The sequence below is a fragment of the Furipterus horrens genome, unplaced genomic scaffold, assembly GCF_987537825.1.
Source record: "Furipterus horrens unplaced genomic scaffold, mFurHor1.1.pri manual_scaffold_10, whole genome shotgun sequence".
NCBI classification, from domain to species: Eukaryota; Metazoa; Chordata; class Mammalia; order Chiroptera; family Furipteridae; genus Furipterus; species Furipterus horrens.
Window position 1 is genome coordinate 67,799,275 of NW_028327180.1, and position 14,570 is coordinate 67,813,844.

The 14,570-nt window shown below is 37.3% G+C and overlaps 1 protein-coding gene across 3 annotated transcripts in view; it reads left to right on the top strand.

Moving 5' to 3' along the window:
- Positions 1-14,570, top strand: part of JAKMIP2 (janus kinase and microtubule interacting protein 2) — a 146,964-nt gene that overhangs the window by 111,365 nt on the left and 21,029 nt on the right. For all 3 annotated transcript variants that reach the window (XM_090289272.1, XM_090289271.1, XM_090289270.1), the window contains 9 exons: positions 653-772; positions 1,952-2,080; positions 3,149-3,232; positions 3,906-3,968; positions 6,315-6,413; positions 7,537-7,635; positions 9,547-9,600; positions 10,474-10,539; positions 12,948-13,016. In XM_090289272.1, coding sequence (XP_090145398.1) covers positions 653-772; positions 1,952-2,080; positions 3,149-3,232; positions 3,906-3,968; positions 6,315-6,413; positions 7,537-7,635; positions 9,547-9,600; positions 10,474-10,539; positions 12,948-13,016 — 783 coding nt within the window. The remainder of the gene's footprint in view (positions 1-652; positions 773-1,951; positions 2,081-3,148; positions 3,233-3,905; positions 3,969-6,314; positions 6,414-7,536; positions 7,636-9,546; positions 9,601-10,473; positions 10,540-12,947; positions 13,017-14,570) is intronic.

Genomic DNA, 14,570 nt, shown 5'->3' on the forward strand with positions numbered 1-14,570 from the left:
GGTGGAGAGTCACGCTCCAGGAACATACAAGTGACACGTGATTTTATGTCTCCCGATGAATAATACTAGCATCTGATACCTACCCTATAATCGATTAATATATTCTTATTATTCACTTGGGCAGTATTATTGATAATGATATTTCCAATTCACCAATATCTATATAGCCTCTTATGAAGTAATAAAACACAAAATTTTATTACAAGTATTGCCTATTTGTTTGGTTTTTGTTTTTACCAAGTACATCATTTGATTTGGATATGGAATTAGATGATAAGACTTAAGATCTGATGATCCTCTTTACATAGATGCCTGGACTTTTAGAGACCCTTGATTATTTTTAAATACTGGAGGAGTAAGTTGCGCAAACTCATCATGATATAAAAGTACTATAAAAGAGGCTATGGTGTTTCTATGAAGAGAGCCAATATTATTAATTAAGCTCCCCAAAATATCAGAAATGGAATAATATGGGACCAACATTTATTGGAATTATTATGATTGCATCCATATTTGTATTCATCAAAGAAGCATTAAAGGTGCCAGCTCATCTGTATGCATTTGCATGTCTGCCAGGTGATGGTGCTTAAATGATATGTCAGCTTTTCCCAGTCTTTCTTGTGTTGCTAAATATGTACTTGTCCTCCATTAGAGGCCTGTTTTGGACCCATTTATTGGCTATGACGAAGACTCCCTGGACTCAGAGACATCATCCATGGCATCGTTCAGAACAGACCGAACACCAGCGACTCCTGATGATGACTTGGATGAAGTAAGCCTTCCTACACCTCTCATCCTGGTGATGTTGTCACCAGCGCTTTCCTTTGAGGGGGAGAAAAAGTATTTCACTTCTTATCTCCCTCGGGAACAGCACAAAATCATCTCATAATAGTGGCCCATTTTGAGACCACACTTTGATACCTCTTAGAAAATAGTTCACCTGTGTCATATAGCCCTTACAGAAACTTCTCTAAAGTTCAGCTCTGTAACCTGAAGACTTCTTTCAAAATAAAAATTCTTCATCTAGGAAACCTATGAACCAAGGAACAAGCTTAGAAGAAAAAGTTTGGAAATATAATGAAAGATAGTATGTGCTGTAGAACACCTTCATTAGAACTACCTAGCGAGTTAAATCACAGTGGAAACTCCTAGACTCTACCACACAACTCCTGAATCAGGATCTTTAGAGAGGAACCCAAAAATCTGCATTTTTTCACAGAACTCCATGGTGATTATAAAACTATGTTTTTTCATAATTTATCTGGGGAAGAAGTTGTTGGATATGAATGTATTGAAAAAAAAGTGAGAGTAAAACTCTGAATATCATTTCCTCAAATTTGGGTTCATAATCAGCATATAAGTTCTTCTCCTTTGGATCCAAAATTGACTGTAATGCAAGCTCAAATAGGTAATAATCAGAAATGTATAAACAAGTGCTTCTTTTATTAAAATAAATACCTAAGTGTTTCTGAGGTATCCACCCTGAAAATATTATAGTATTTTTTAATTTTATTTTTCAATTATAGTTTACTTTCAATATTATTTTGTGTTGGTTTCAGGTGTGTAGTATAGTGGTTAGACAATCATATACATTACAAAGTATTCCCCTGTTATTTTCAATACCCACCTGGCAGCATACATAGTTATTACACTATTATTAACTGTATTTCCTATGCTGTACTTTACATCCTGTGGCTGTTTTGTAACTGTCAATCTGTATTTCTCAATCCCTTCACCTTTGTCACCCAGTCCTGAACCCCCTACCCCTCAAATATTATGAAATTTTTGTTCATCCACATTTTTTAGAATTAAGAATATATCATACAGAATTGAAAATCAAACAAACCTTTAACTTCTCTTTAAAAAGTGGACAAATGTTAATATTTCACCCTGAACACAGGACCTGAATGTAACATAATTATTTTTTGACTTTTTACTTTTCCACATCAAGAGTTTGGCAGCTGAAGAATCTGAGCTACGATTTCGACAATTAACGAAAGAATACCAGGCCCTCCAAAGAGCATACGCCCTCCTCCAGGAGCAGACTGGAGGCATCATTGATGCTGAAAGAGAGGCCAAGGTTAGTGTGTGTCTCCGGACAGTGCTTGGAATTGGTTTTCTTCACGCAGCGGTCTCAGCATAAAAGAGTGTCGGACATAAAAATACCAGTAGGGTGGCTTTCCATGTACCCTTCTCTCCTCTGCAGCTTTTGAACTATTGTATCTTTTATGTCAACAAACCTTGAATCTAGAGACATTAGAACTAGCTTAGATCAATGCTTTTGTTCCTTTTAGATAGTTGAGTATCTTGCTATTTGAAAACATATATTTTTAAAGCCAGACAATATTGAATGTTGATAAAGAAACAAAGAAAGGTTACCTACCATTGCTGACTTTATTCACATTTGTAACTAAGAACCTATCTAGATCATGAGAGTAGAGAAAAATACGTGTATGGACAGAAAACAAACAAACAAAAACCATAACTTTGAAAAAAATAGGATCGTATACAGAGAGAGTACAAGAGAATCTAAGAACAAATTACTAGGCTAAATGAAGTAAGGTTGCTCCATACAGGATCAACGTTCAGAACTATTGATACACACACATACACACACACACATACACACACTTGATAGATATATGCAAATGCATGCCCAAACATACATACATAGATTTAGATGTAGATATAGGGCACAAAGTTGTCTCTGAAAGAATGAAAAGATTTTGAAGGAACAAAATGAGACAAGGCTTTTCAGAAGGGGAACTCGTTCAAACAAGAGAGAAGAGGGGAGTAAGAAAGCACATTTAGGAAACGAGGAGGTCACCAGCAGGTCAGGGGTGAACTTTGTGGCATTCATGAATAGTGGGAAAAGATTGGACATATAATGGGAACTCTTCAAATTCCAAGCTAAAGAGTTTGAATTTTAACCCAATGGCAAAGGGGGCCATTGAAAGTTTTAAGCAAGAATTTAGATAATAAAAAATAGTGTTACGAGATTCTTTAGTTATAAATTTTTGTTTCTCTCTTTTATTTATTATTATTGTTTTTTGTGTGTGTTGTTGAGTTCTAATCAAGGAAGGTGAGGGAAGGAAAAATATTGAGTTACCATTTAACTTACTGAGTTCTGGGATTTTGATTTCATTAGGCTCAAGAACAGCTCCAAGCAGAGGTGCTAAGGTATAAAGCCAAAATTGAAGATCTGGAAGCAACTCTGGCTCAGAAAGGGCAGGTAGGCATTGGGTTACTGGCAATTTGATCTGGCCTTCCTCTAGATCACCCCGTGCATGAGCCACACCCAGGACATGGCTTGGCTCTCCACAGTGACCTTTCTCAAATGGTGTCAGAATGTCCAGCTCTGTGTTTCTGTCCCTGGTGTTTTTCTGGCCAGAGCGTGAACCCAGCTACAACAGCGGATGGGTTTGGGCAAGAGAGAGGATGCCAGAGGAAGAGGAGCCCTGTACAAATAGCCTAGGGTGGTTATAAACTGCTGAGACAAAGGCCCACCCCTCCAGCTACGTTCTTTGCCTCTATGCTGCATTTAATTTACGGTTCTGCATTTTAATGTTTTCCATCCATATGTATCTAGCCTGTGTGCATTCTGACCCTTGTCACTTTCTGCCTGTGTGGTCACTTCTGAGTCCCCAAAAGGCTGGTCCTGGATTATTCAGACTGAAAAGGGTAGAGGTAGTGAGTGACAATGAAAAGAGCGTTCAATTTTCCTGGCAACTTTTGGCCCCAGTGTCTTTGAATAAGGAGCTGGCAGGGGTGGGTATCACTTACCAGCCGTTGGCAGGCAAACAAAACCAGGTGAAAAGAAGACAGCTCTGGCAAAGTGGTTTGACAACACAGGCTCTTCCGTGCCACTCTGAAATGCTGACTGCGCAATATTCTTTGTCAAACAGGATTCACACTGGGTAGAAGATAAGCAACTTTTCATTAAGAGAAACCAGGAGCTTTTAGAAAAGGTATGTCGGGCGCGACACCCTAGTGGGCAGAGGAGACAATGATCAGAGATCCAGGAGCAGCAGGGGGTCCTCTCAGGAGTGGCACAGGGGCTAGGGGAAGGGGAGGTTTTTCGGTGCTACACTTTCTCTGCTGCGTGCTTGACCGCATCCCTGTCACCGCCATTGCCATCCGTGGAGTGAGTGGCACATGTGCATGGCTCTGTGCTGGGCATTGCGCCGACTCGGAAAGATGTGATCCTCTAAACCTATTGATATGTTAACCATATATATATATATATATATACTGTATATATACTGTACATACATACATATATATATACCTACATGTGCGCACATTCTATGTGGTTGTCCATCTACAAAAGACACACTATGAATAGGACTTGTTATTTTGTGCAAGGAAGTGACAGATTATGACTCCAAGACCATGCTTCAACGCATCACAAACTGTATTCTCACTTTAATCTTTTTGCTAAACTTGGCTCTGCGTGTGTGTGTATTTTCTTTTTTTCATAAAAGAACTTTTAAAAAGATGCCTCCAGAGCACAAAACTGAATGTCCAGGATTTTGTTCAACAAATCACAATGCAAAAGCGTGGTTTAGCCCCAACAGATATGTTATTTTGGTTATCTGAACATAGGTTTTTGACTTGGGACAATGAAATATAACAGAGATTGTTTTAAGTTGAAAGATGGCTTTTCTTTCTTTTTTTATTTTTTTGTATTTACCTTCCAGGAGTCTAATTAAAGATTACAAAATAATTTTATATTATTCTTGACAAAACAGAATTTGAAAGCTCATTGAAATAAGGGAAATAATTCTGTGGGTCTACCCAAAATTATGTGGAAATTATATTAGAATAATTTCTACCAAAATTTTCTAGCTTTGACAAGTAAAAAATTATGGCACCCTTATAAGCATGAGAAGAGAAAGAAAATACGTGTTCTCCCTCTCCTCTGGTCTGGCAAAGTGAGGACATCCTATCTCACTTTCTGCGTGTTGAGAGACAGAGCTGATATATGCAAAGCAGGTGGGTGTTCCAGGACTGAGAACTCTGTTCTCAGAGAGGTTAAGGGTCCCTAAAAAGAAACTGTATTAGACATTGGATCTGGTCTGTGAATTACAATCTGTGAACCAATGATCTAATTGAGAGCACTAACCCCCAGAACAAGGAATTTCCCCAAATAACCCCATCTCTGATCCTAGCCCAATATGCTAGGAAGTAGAATCTCTTTTTGTGATCTAAGTAACTTCTAAAAACTTCCAAAAATCATTAGACCACAAAAAATCTAGTGTAATAAACATGATTTGACTAGTTAATGTCATATGATATTTCACTATTTTCCCATCTTTATTTTCCTATATTTTTGTCTATCATGAGGCTATGAGAAAAACAGGATTTTAGTAGTCTCAGAGATGCCCAAGTAAGATGTGTTATTACATCTCTTTATTATCTAAAAAAAATTTCCATTATTTCCTTCATCTGATTTCACTTGGTCTTGATTTCTTTAGGCTAAATGCAGAATTTTGAGCTCAGATTTTTAAGAGTTAAAAAAAAAATGACAGTAGAGTAAAGCATCCTACTTCAAGTGTGCAGACTTGGGCAAATAAGATTCATCCTATGTTAAAAACCCTGTTTTTTTTTAAATTTCTAACTTCAAGATTTTAAATAGTTACTATGCATAAGGCCCACTCACATAGCTAATATCAAAGGCAGACTCAAACCCTTTGCAGGTCATGAAACTTTGTTGATCCCTTGGGAGATACAGACCCTGTCTATAGGGTGAGACATGTTTTGTTTGGACGTGGCTGGTAAACTCCATCTAAGGCTAAATACTGGCATGAGACCGATGGTCAGCAAGCACCATAAGGGAAAGTTGAAGAGAACTTTAAAGAGAAAGTTCAAGAGGGAATTCAGCAAAGTTTGTTTATGATCAGAGATGTTATTTATTTTTTAATTTTTTAAATTTTTTTCGGAGATTTTTAAAAATTTATTTTTCCAATAACTTGTAATTCCAGAAATAAGAGGTATAAGCATTAAATCTAGTTCGAGGACACTGTCCCTGACCGACAGGGCATAGAGTACCCTCAGAGTCACTATTCACAGGGTCTCTAGACTTGTTCTCAATGAATGGAGGTGTGTGTCCTCCAGCATTTTCCTCCATGACCTGAAAAACCCAACTGAGGGATAACTAGAAGGAAAGCCAAAGAGTTACCTTATTCACATCTACTTGGGATTTTTTTTCATGGTCTAAATTATTTATTCACTGAATAAATAAATGCTATTCATGCTTGCTTTGCATGGGTGTATTGGCAATGTTCACCTAACTTGAGGATTTACTTTATTAGATAGAAAAACAGGAGGCAGAAAATCACCGGTTACAACAGGAACTGCAGGATGCCAGAGACCAGAATGAGCTGCTGGAGTTCCGAAACCTAGAGCTAGAAGTAAGGAAACGATGATGATAAATAATCATAACAATTAACACACACTGCACACCTCCTTTGTGTGAGGTGCTGAACTAAGCATTTCAGCCGCGTACTCTCGTTGGACCTCACAGCCACTGTCGAGATTTTATGTGAGGCAACTGAAGTTAAAGCCCTTCCTGGGATTAGTAAGAGATGAAGCATTGCTGCAACTCCAGATTGTCTGCTCAGACACCTTATTTTTCAACACCCTTATTGCCTTTGTAAACAAAGCCAATGAATAGTTTTTAAATAATTTAAATAAGAGATTGCAAACTTCATCAATAATTCATTGCTTTTAAATAATCAGTTCCATCCTTTATTGAATTCTGACTCAAAAAAGTCACTTTAAGAATTATATTTCAAAATGTGCTATATACAAAACTATTTTATCGTTAGACATTTGAATTTGTCAGTCAACATATTTTAGTCTATAATGCATCTATGCCAAAGGCTAAGAAGAAATACTTTGGTCAAGCAGACATGTTTCAAAGTTTTCTTTTTTGTTTGTTTTTTAAGTAACACATATCAACCAAATCAGATTTTGTTGTATCAGGCAGAATCTGGCTTAGTGTCTGGTTGAATGTATGTTGAAATTTAAAGGATAATAAAAATCCCCATTCTTATTTTGCCAGCGATTTCTTCTTGGGTTTATTTCAAATTAGGTTTTGATAGAATTAGCAGTTGCTGTGCTTCAGTAAAGAAGAGTTGTCTTTGATAGCCCGCATACCTGACTCATAAAGCTTGAGTGGGTTAGCTGCCATAAAACTTCATGGTCAGAAGATCGCTCTTTGTGATACCTAAACTAATATTCATATAGTTTCTATTGGAACTTCACTTCCCACATTTTTCTGACCAAAAAGTCTGCAAGATTGGATGACACTCTATAAATTCTCTTCCATACCTTTGTTGACTAATCAGGACTTTCCATTAAATTTAAGCATGAACATCTTCAGGGTTTTTTGTCTCTTTGTTTGTTTTTTGTTTTTTTGTACCAAATGTCATCTTGATAAATTGCAGAAGTAACAGACCACTGGTTTAGTGTTTAATCAGTTGTTCCTTTTTTTAAAAAAAAATCCCCTTATATTCTTCACTATATTTCAAGGAAAGAGAGAGACGGTCCCCTCCATTTAATCTACAAATTCACCCATTCTCAGATGGTGTGAGTGCTCTGCAGATCTACTGTATGAAAGAAGGTGTCAAGGTAAGTAAATATTTAATGTTTTATGTTTGTAGAAAGTAGAAAAACTGGGAACTGGGAAAAGGAAGGTTGCTCACAACTGTTTTGTTTTTCGGTCACTGGATGCCGTTTTGATACAAACTGCGCAGGAATTCAAAATAGTCACGTCCATTGGAAAATTGATAGAACATGAAATAAATGTGTGACAGATGTGTGAATGATGACAACACAGAGCACAGGAAGCCATGATTATTTAGAATGTAGTAACATGAAGAATGGTATGAAATAAAAATATTAAGATAGTTATCCTTAATTATCTAGAGGAAATATTAAATGAATTCAGTACTTCAGTAAACATATTTCAGGTGTGCCAGATAAAAATGTATTTGCTGAGTCACTCTGTTGTGGTGTTTGTTGTAAATGCTGTGGAATTCATAATCTTGGAATTTCAGCATTAAAAGAGACCTTGGCATCATCTAGTCCACCATCTCTTTAGGTATGTTTAATTTAGGGAAGATTTCTCTTTTGAAAGGTTATAACATATTGCTCAGTTAGACTAAATATAATTCTATCTGTAGTAGTATTGGAATACATTCTAAATATGTATTCGGGTTGAATGGAGGTGGCTCCATCTCCTAGAATCAATATTGTCCTTCAGTATAATGAAATCACATGGCGAATATCCTTCCAGAGGTAAAGCTGGGAAGCCTCCTGCTGTTTCTGGCCCATCTTTCACCCTCTGCGTGGCCCTTCCTGCTTCCACTCTGAGCTGCCAAATATACCTGCTTTAGTTGTCCCCTCTCTCCCAGTGAGGTTGAGCTAGACCTTCCCCTGTGTTAGGATCTGCTGTACTGTGTCTGAACATAAGGAAAAGGAGAAAGTGATACTGATGAGATAAAAAGTTGGGGAGGGGATTAGGTAGTAAAATTGCGCTTCCTCTACTTCTATCTTCAACCACTTTCACGATCTTTAAACTTCTGGCCTTCCTGGGCTGTATGAAAATTTCTAAAGCAAAGCAATTTTTTAAATTCAAGTCTAATTAAATGAAAAGCACTTTACTTCATCTTTTCTTTAGATGCTTTTTTCTTTAGCTAAATCATAAACAACCTAGTCCAATGGACGGAATTTATAAGAGAACTCTTACTAATGGAGTTAACCTGCTTTAAACCGATTCGAGGAATATAGTAAAAATCAACTGTTTCCAAAAGATGAAATTAATGCTCAATACCAAAAAAATGGAATTGCATTATAGGTTTTGATGTGTCAGTCAAAATCTCTACCAGGTCAGAATTTTGTTAATTAGAATGAAATTGGTTCATTATTTATATTTATTAGGTATTACTTTTCTTTATACCTGAAATGTACCATAATTGGAAAAATATGGACAGCTATAAGAAAAAAGTTAATGAGCTAATTTCAGTCTTTACTACATTCTAGACTCTTTTGTACATAATCCTATTGTCCTCAAGATCAGCCTGTGAAGCCCTGGCTGGTGTGGCTCAGTGCATTGAGTGCTGACCTGTGAACTGAAAGGTTGTTGGTTCGATTCCCAGTCAGGGAACATGCCTGGGTTGTGGGCCAGGTCCCCAGCTGGGGGCATGCGAGAGGCAACTGATGGATGTGTCTCTCACACATCAATGCTTCTCTCCCTCTCTTTCTCCCTCCCTTCCCCTATCTCTAAAAATAAATAAAATATTTTTTAAAAACTCAGATTATGAAGGCGGTACTTATTATCTCCGTTTTGCAGTTGGCAAAATTGAGACTGAACTGTTAAGTAGTTTTCCAAAGTTAACACTGCTTATCGGAAGCAGAGTGGAAACATTGAAAACAACCCAAGGACCTACAGTCATTAAGATGTCTTCTCCAAGTCAGGGTTGAGGAAGAGTGGTAAGCCACATTGGTCTTTGACGTGAGTTTATCTCCTTGATTTTGCAGGATGTGAACATCCCTGATCTCATAAAGCAGCTTGATATCTTGGGTGATAATGGAGTAAGTATGAATTAAATAAGTGCAAGAAAGATAGACATTTATCTAAAGAGAGGCAAGAAATACTTGCCAATGCACCACATGTAAAATAATAGCAGGTGGGAGGCCACCTTGCTGAAGGATGTATCTCCCTGGAGAGAATCAACAGTTTTATCAGACCACCTGGCTGTGGGGTTGTAAGGATCTCTGGAAGGTAGCGGCAGAAATGGGAACTGGGAAAATGCTTTCAGGAGGTTTCTGATTCGAATGCTGGCCTCCTGCATCTGCGGTGATTAACGCTAATTGCTTTCTGACTGTTGCTTGGAGGCATCTGGCATGAAATTAATCAGTCATGCAGTCGCAAACACTGCTAAATGGTAGGGTTGGTGGCAGCCCCATAAAAACGGACTAGGAAACTATAATCCCTTTTCTTTCTAAAAACACCTTCCAGGCAGGGTCAAGGCATGTTAATTCAGTGGGAGGGTCATCATTGAGATATTAGATGAATGATTCATGTTGGTTGAGGAGTCATACCACTTTTTCCCTTAGAAAATTGTCAAAAGAGAGAAAAAACAGTATCAATTAAATCACATCAAACTGCTATGCAGAGATTACTCTTCATTTTATTTCCGTTTATGCTTTTCTTATAACATGACTATTAATGAAGTATGCTTACACATTAAACCAAGTCAATATTAGAGTGATATAAAAAAATCAATATGCTTTTTACAGGTTTTGAATGAACTCTTTGTTAAGAATTATTGCTAAATAGAACATTTATTAAGGTTCCAGACAGCTGTGTCTGTGGCAGGCACTTAGGCAATATTTTCTGATCATGTAAATATCTTAAGTGTCTTTGGCTTATTTTCTTTCTTTCTTTTTCTTTTTTTTTCACAGAATTTGAGAAACGAAGAACAAGTGGCCATTATTCAGGCCAGCACTGTGCTGTCCCTGGCGGAGAAGGTAATACATTGTACTAACACTCAATCATCCCCGTGTCTGGTTAACATCTGAAGTGTAGGATAGGGTTAAAGGACATTCTCTTTGCACATAACTTTGCCTTCTCAAATACCTAATGAGTATTTTATTTTTCAGGGTGATATAACCCAGATAGAATGAGAACACACACCAAAAAAGTCTACACACTGATTTGGGGTGGGTAGGTAATTCTTGCTTTAAAATCTCTTAAAAATGTAATTCTTAAAAAACTGGAAACCTCCTAAATTACAGTATTCAAGCAATGCCTACCAAGCTGGGAAACCAATAAAGATTTTGTTGTTAGAAGAAAATTCAATTGTGTAAATTCGAAGGTCTAATTGGCTTTAGCAAGCAATTCATGAATTGGGCAGCATTCTGGCTAGCAACTAGAAGGGTGCTCTTAGGAGCTGTACAAAATAGAAAAAAAATAGAACGTTTTTCTAGGAAGAAGGGTGAGGCACAGGAGCAGTTGCCAGAAGAAAATAAATTATTATTGTTCAGGCCAGGGCATCTTTTGGGAGGGGGACAGGGAGCAGCAAAGTTTTTATCACACAGATCACTTCTTCTTCCAATGGGGAATGGAAATGGGCCCATGTGACAGATCACCTCATTGGTGACCATTCTGGTAGATTTACATTACATTTCTGGTGAAGGTCAAAAAGGCAGTTGTCAGATATTAAGTTTCAGTTTGGTATCATGGGGTTTAGTGCAAGTGATGCCATTTGGGCCTGTGGTTTTCTTTTTAATAATTGAGAGGCGATAAACTGGAGCATGGCTCTTTTTATAGGCTTTTCCTTGGCTATGTACAAACAAATTGTTCCCAACTAGTTCTGTGACTTGGTGGCTCACTGCAGTCTCATTCAGAAAGCCCAACCTGGGGACTGTCAGGAGAGCAGCAGAGTGTGCTCTGCCCCCTTGTGTGCAAACCTGGTCAGTGGCAGGAAGAGGGAGAAGAGGGAAGAGCAAGTCTGATTCTGGCTGTACTCAGGGTGTCTTGAGAATTGGCACGCCTTGAGAGTCACGTATACATGGATAAAATGAGACCTGTACAAGTTCTTTGAGATGCTTTCTTAATTCCTAAATGCATATAAAACTTGTTATAAGTTAAATGAAACCATGAGCACGCACTCAGCTTACTCCAGTCTGAGATGAGGGAATTGTATAGGTCAAATGAGCCAATCAACTCACTGAAAGAAAACAATGACATCAAGAAAAAAATGACAGAGGGAAAGGGAAGGACTGCTTTAAAGGAAAAAGAGACTTAAGAAATAGGGGAGATAATCTATTTCAGCAGCTAGATTCAAGCAAACCAAGTTGTTTGCTGACAGCTGGGGACATTTTAATGCGAACCAGGTGTCAGACAAGCAAGGGAATTAGTGCTAATTTTGCAAGAAGTGGAAATGACCTGGGGTTATGCTTCAAAAGAAAAAATGCCTTATCTGTTAGGGATGGGTGTTGAACAATTTACATGTGAAATGATATCTGGGATTGCTCTCCCTAGTGACATGAAATACATCTTTTAATCTTCACATTATTATTAATCCCATTTTTACAGATAAGAAAGTTGTGGCTTTTCAAGGCCACAAACCCATGAAAAACTGGAATTGGGATTTGGCCCCAAAGCAGTCTGCCCTGAGAACCCACACAATTATTAGGCCCAATTACCTCCTGAAGGGATAAGCTGATGTTTGACTTAGTAGAGACTCACTATAAGAGTTTGTTTCTTTAAGTCATTTACGTGGTGGACTCAACCCTATAATATTCAAAGTCTAAATTTATTCAGGGTATTGATCGATGCTAATATCAATGCCACATAACAGAATGATATATTTTAAATGTTGGGGAAATTTTCTACATGCTTTTGATGTGATTTAAAATGTCTATACTCAACAAAAATGATTCTTCAAAGCCTTAGCTGTATTGTTTTATATACTGAAAAATTGCTATTTCTCTAGTCTCATTTTGTTTCTTCATGCTCCCTCCAACCATGGAGCTTTGGACATCTTTTCTGGTTGGAACTTGACCCTCGTTTTTGCATAATCTATCACCTCTGACCCATTCTTCAGATCCCAGTGCAATTGTCACTTCCCAAGAAAGCCTTTCACGGTGTCCTCCAGTGAGGGCAAAAATGTGATGGATACCATCACAGCTAACACATTGCCTGACATATGAGAGACATCAACAAATACATTTGTTGAATGAATGAACGAATGAATGAAAAACTGCAGCCTTGTTTCTGAACTAAAGAGATAAAATACAGCAGGTTCTTCAGTTCTTCAGTTCTTAGTCTGTTTCCTAACATACCAGGGAAAGCAACTAAGCGCCTCAGTAGAAATAGAAAGCACTGTTTACACCGTATCAAGGAATCATGTCGACCCTTTTGTCTTGTTTAGTGGATCCAGCAAATCGAAGGAGCAGAGGCGGCCCTGCACCAGAAAATGATGGAATTGGAAAGTGACATGGTGAGTACAAAGATGAGGTATTATAAAACTGAGGAAAAATTAACAAGGCGAATGGAAAATGTGTCCCACCAGGTTTATTTGGCACTGATGAAAGTTTGTAGCCTTCCCATTATTTTGTGTACAGACTGTGGAACAGAGTTCCCAGAAGTATCCAACAATTTCAAGTTGCGTTGTCCAGAACAATCATGTTGTATTTTTGTAATATTCCCAAAACTAATGCTGAAGAAAATTCAGTTAGGTGTTTTCTCTCTTAGGCTAAGTCATTTTTTTACCGTGTGTAATTATAGCAAAAATTACAGAAATGATGGGTGTAACTCTGATTTAAAAAATTTCCAAGCCACTTCACACCCGTTAGGATGGATACTATCAAAGAACAAACAGAAAATAACAAGTAGTTGGTGAGAATATGAACAAGTTGGAACCCTTGTGCACTGTTGATGGGAATATAAAATGGTACAACCACTATGGGAAACAATATGGTAGGTGCTCAAAAAAAGTACCAAATAGAATTACCATATGATCCAGCAATATTACCTTTGGGTATATATACAAAGTAATTGAAAACAGCATCTCGAAGAGATATTTGTACACCCATGTTCAAAGCAGCATTATTCACAATAGCTTAAATGTGCAAGCAGCCCACATTGATCTATCAATGGATGAATGGACAAGCAAATGTGGTTATTCATACAATGGAATATTAATAACACATGCTGTGATATTGATGAACTTTGAGGACATTATGCTAAGTGAAATAAGCCAGTCACAGAAGACAAATACTTTATGATTCTACTTATATAAGGTATCTAGAGTAGTCAAACTCATAGAGACAGAAAGTAAAATGGTAATTGTCATGGGCTAAGAGGAGAAGGAAATGGGGAGATGTTGCTTGATGGATATAAAGTTTTAGTTTTGCAAGATGTAGAGAGTCTAGGAGATCGGCTGCACAACAATGTGAATATACTTAACACTACTAAACTGTACACTTAAAAATAGTTAAAATGATAAATTTTGTCCTGGCTGTTGTGGCTCAGTGGATTGAGCACTGTCCTATGAACCAAAAGGCCATCAGTTTGAGTCTTGGTCAGGGCACATGCCTGGGTTGTGGGCCAGGTCCCCAGCTGAGCACATGTGAGATGTTTCTCTCCCTCTCTTTCTCCCTCCCTTATCCTATCTCTAAAAATAAAATAAATAAAGTCTAAATATATATATTTAAAGGATGGTAAACTTTATGTTGTATTTTACCATAATTAACTATTTTTTTAATTCCCAAGCCTAGGAATTAGCCATTATTAACTTACAACAAAACATAATAGAATTTTATAACTATTCTGTCATTAATGTTATTATTACTAAAACAATGTTATTATCACAAGTAGTGATTCTTATCAGGTTAGGGAATCCTGTAATAAGACCAGCTTGCATTTATATAGCACGTGACAGAGTATAGATCATTTGCTTATATTTTACATAAGGTTTAAATATTACCAAGAGGTTCATTTGTAAATTCAAAACACGTAAGAAGAACTGTTTATATTGCAAATACCCTAGAAA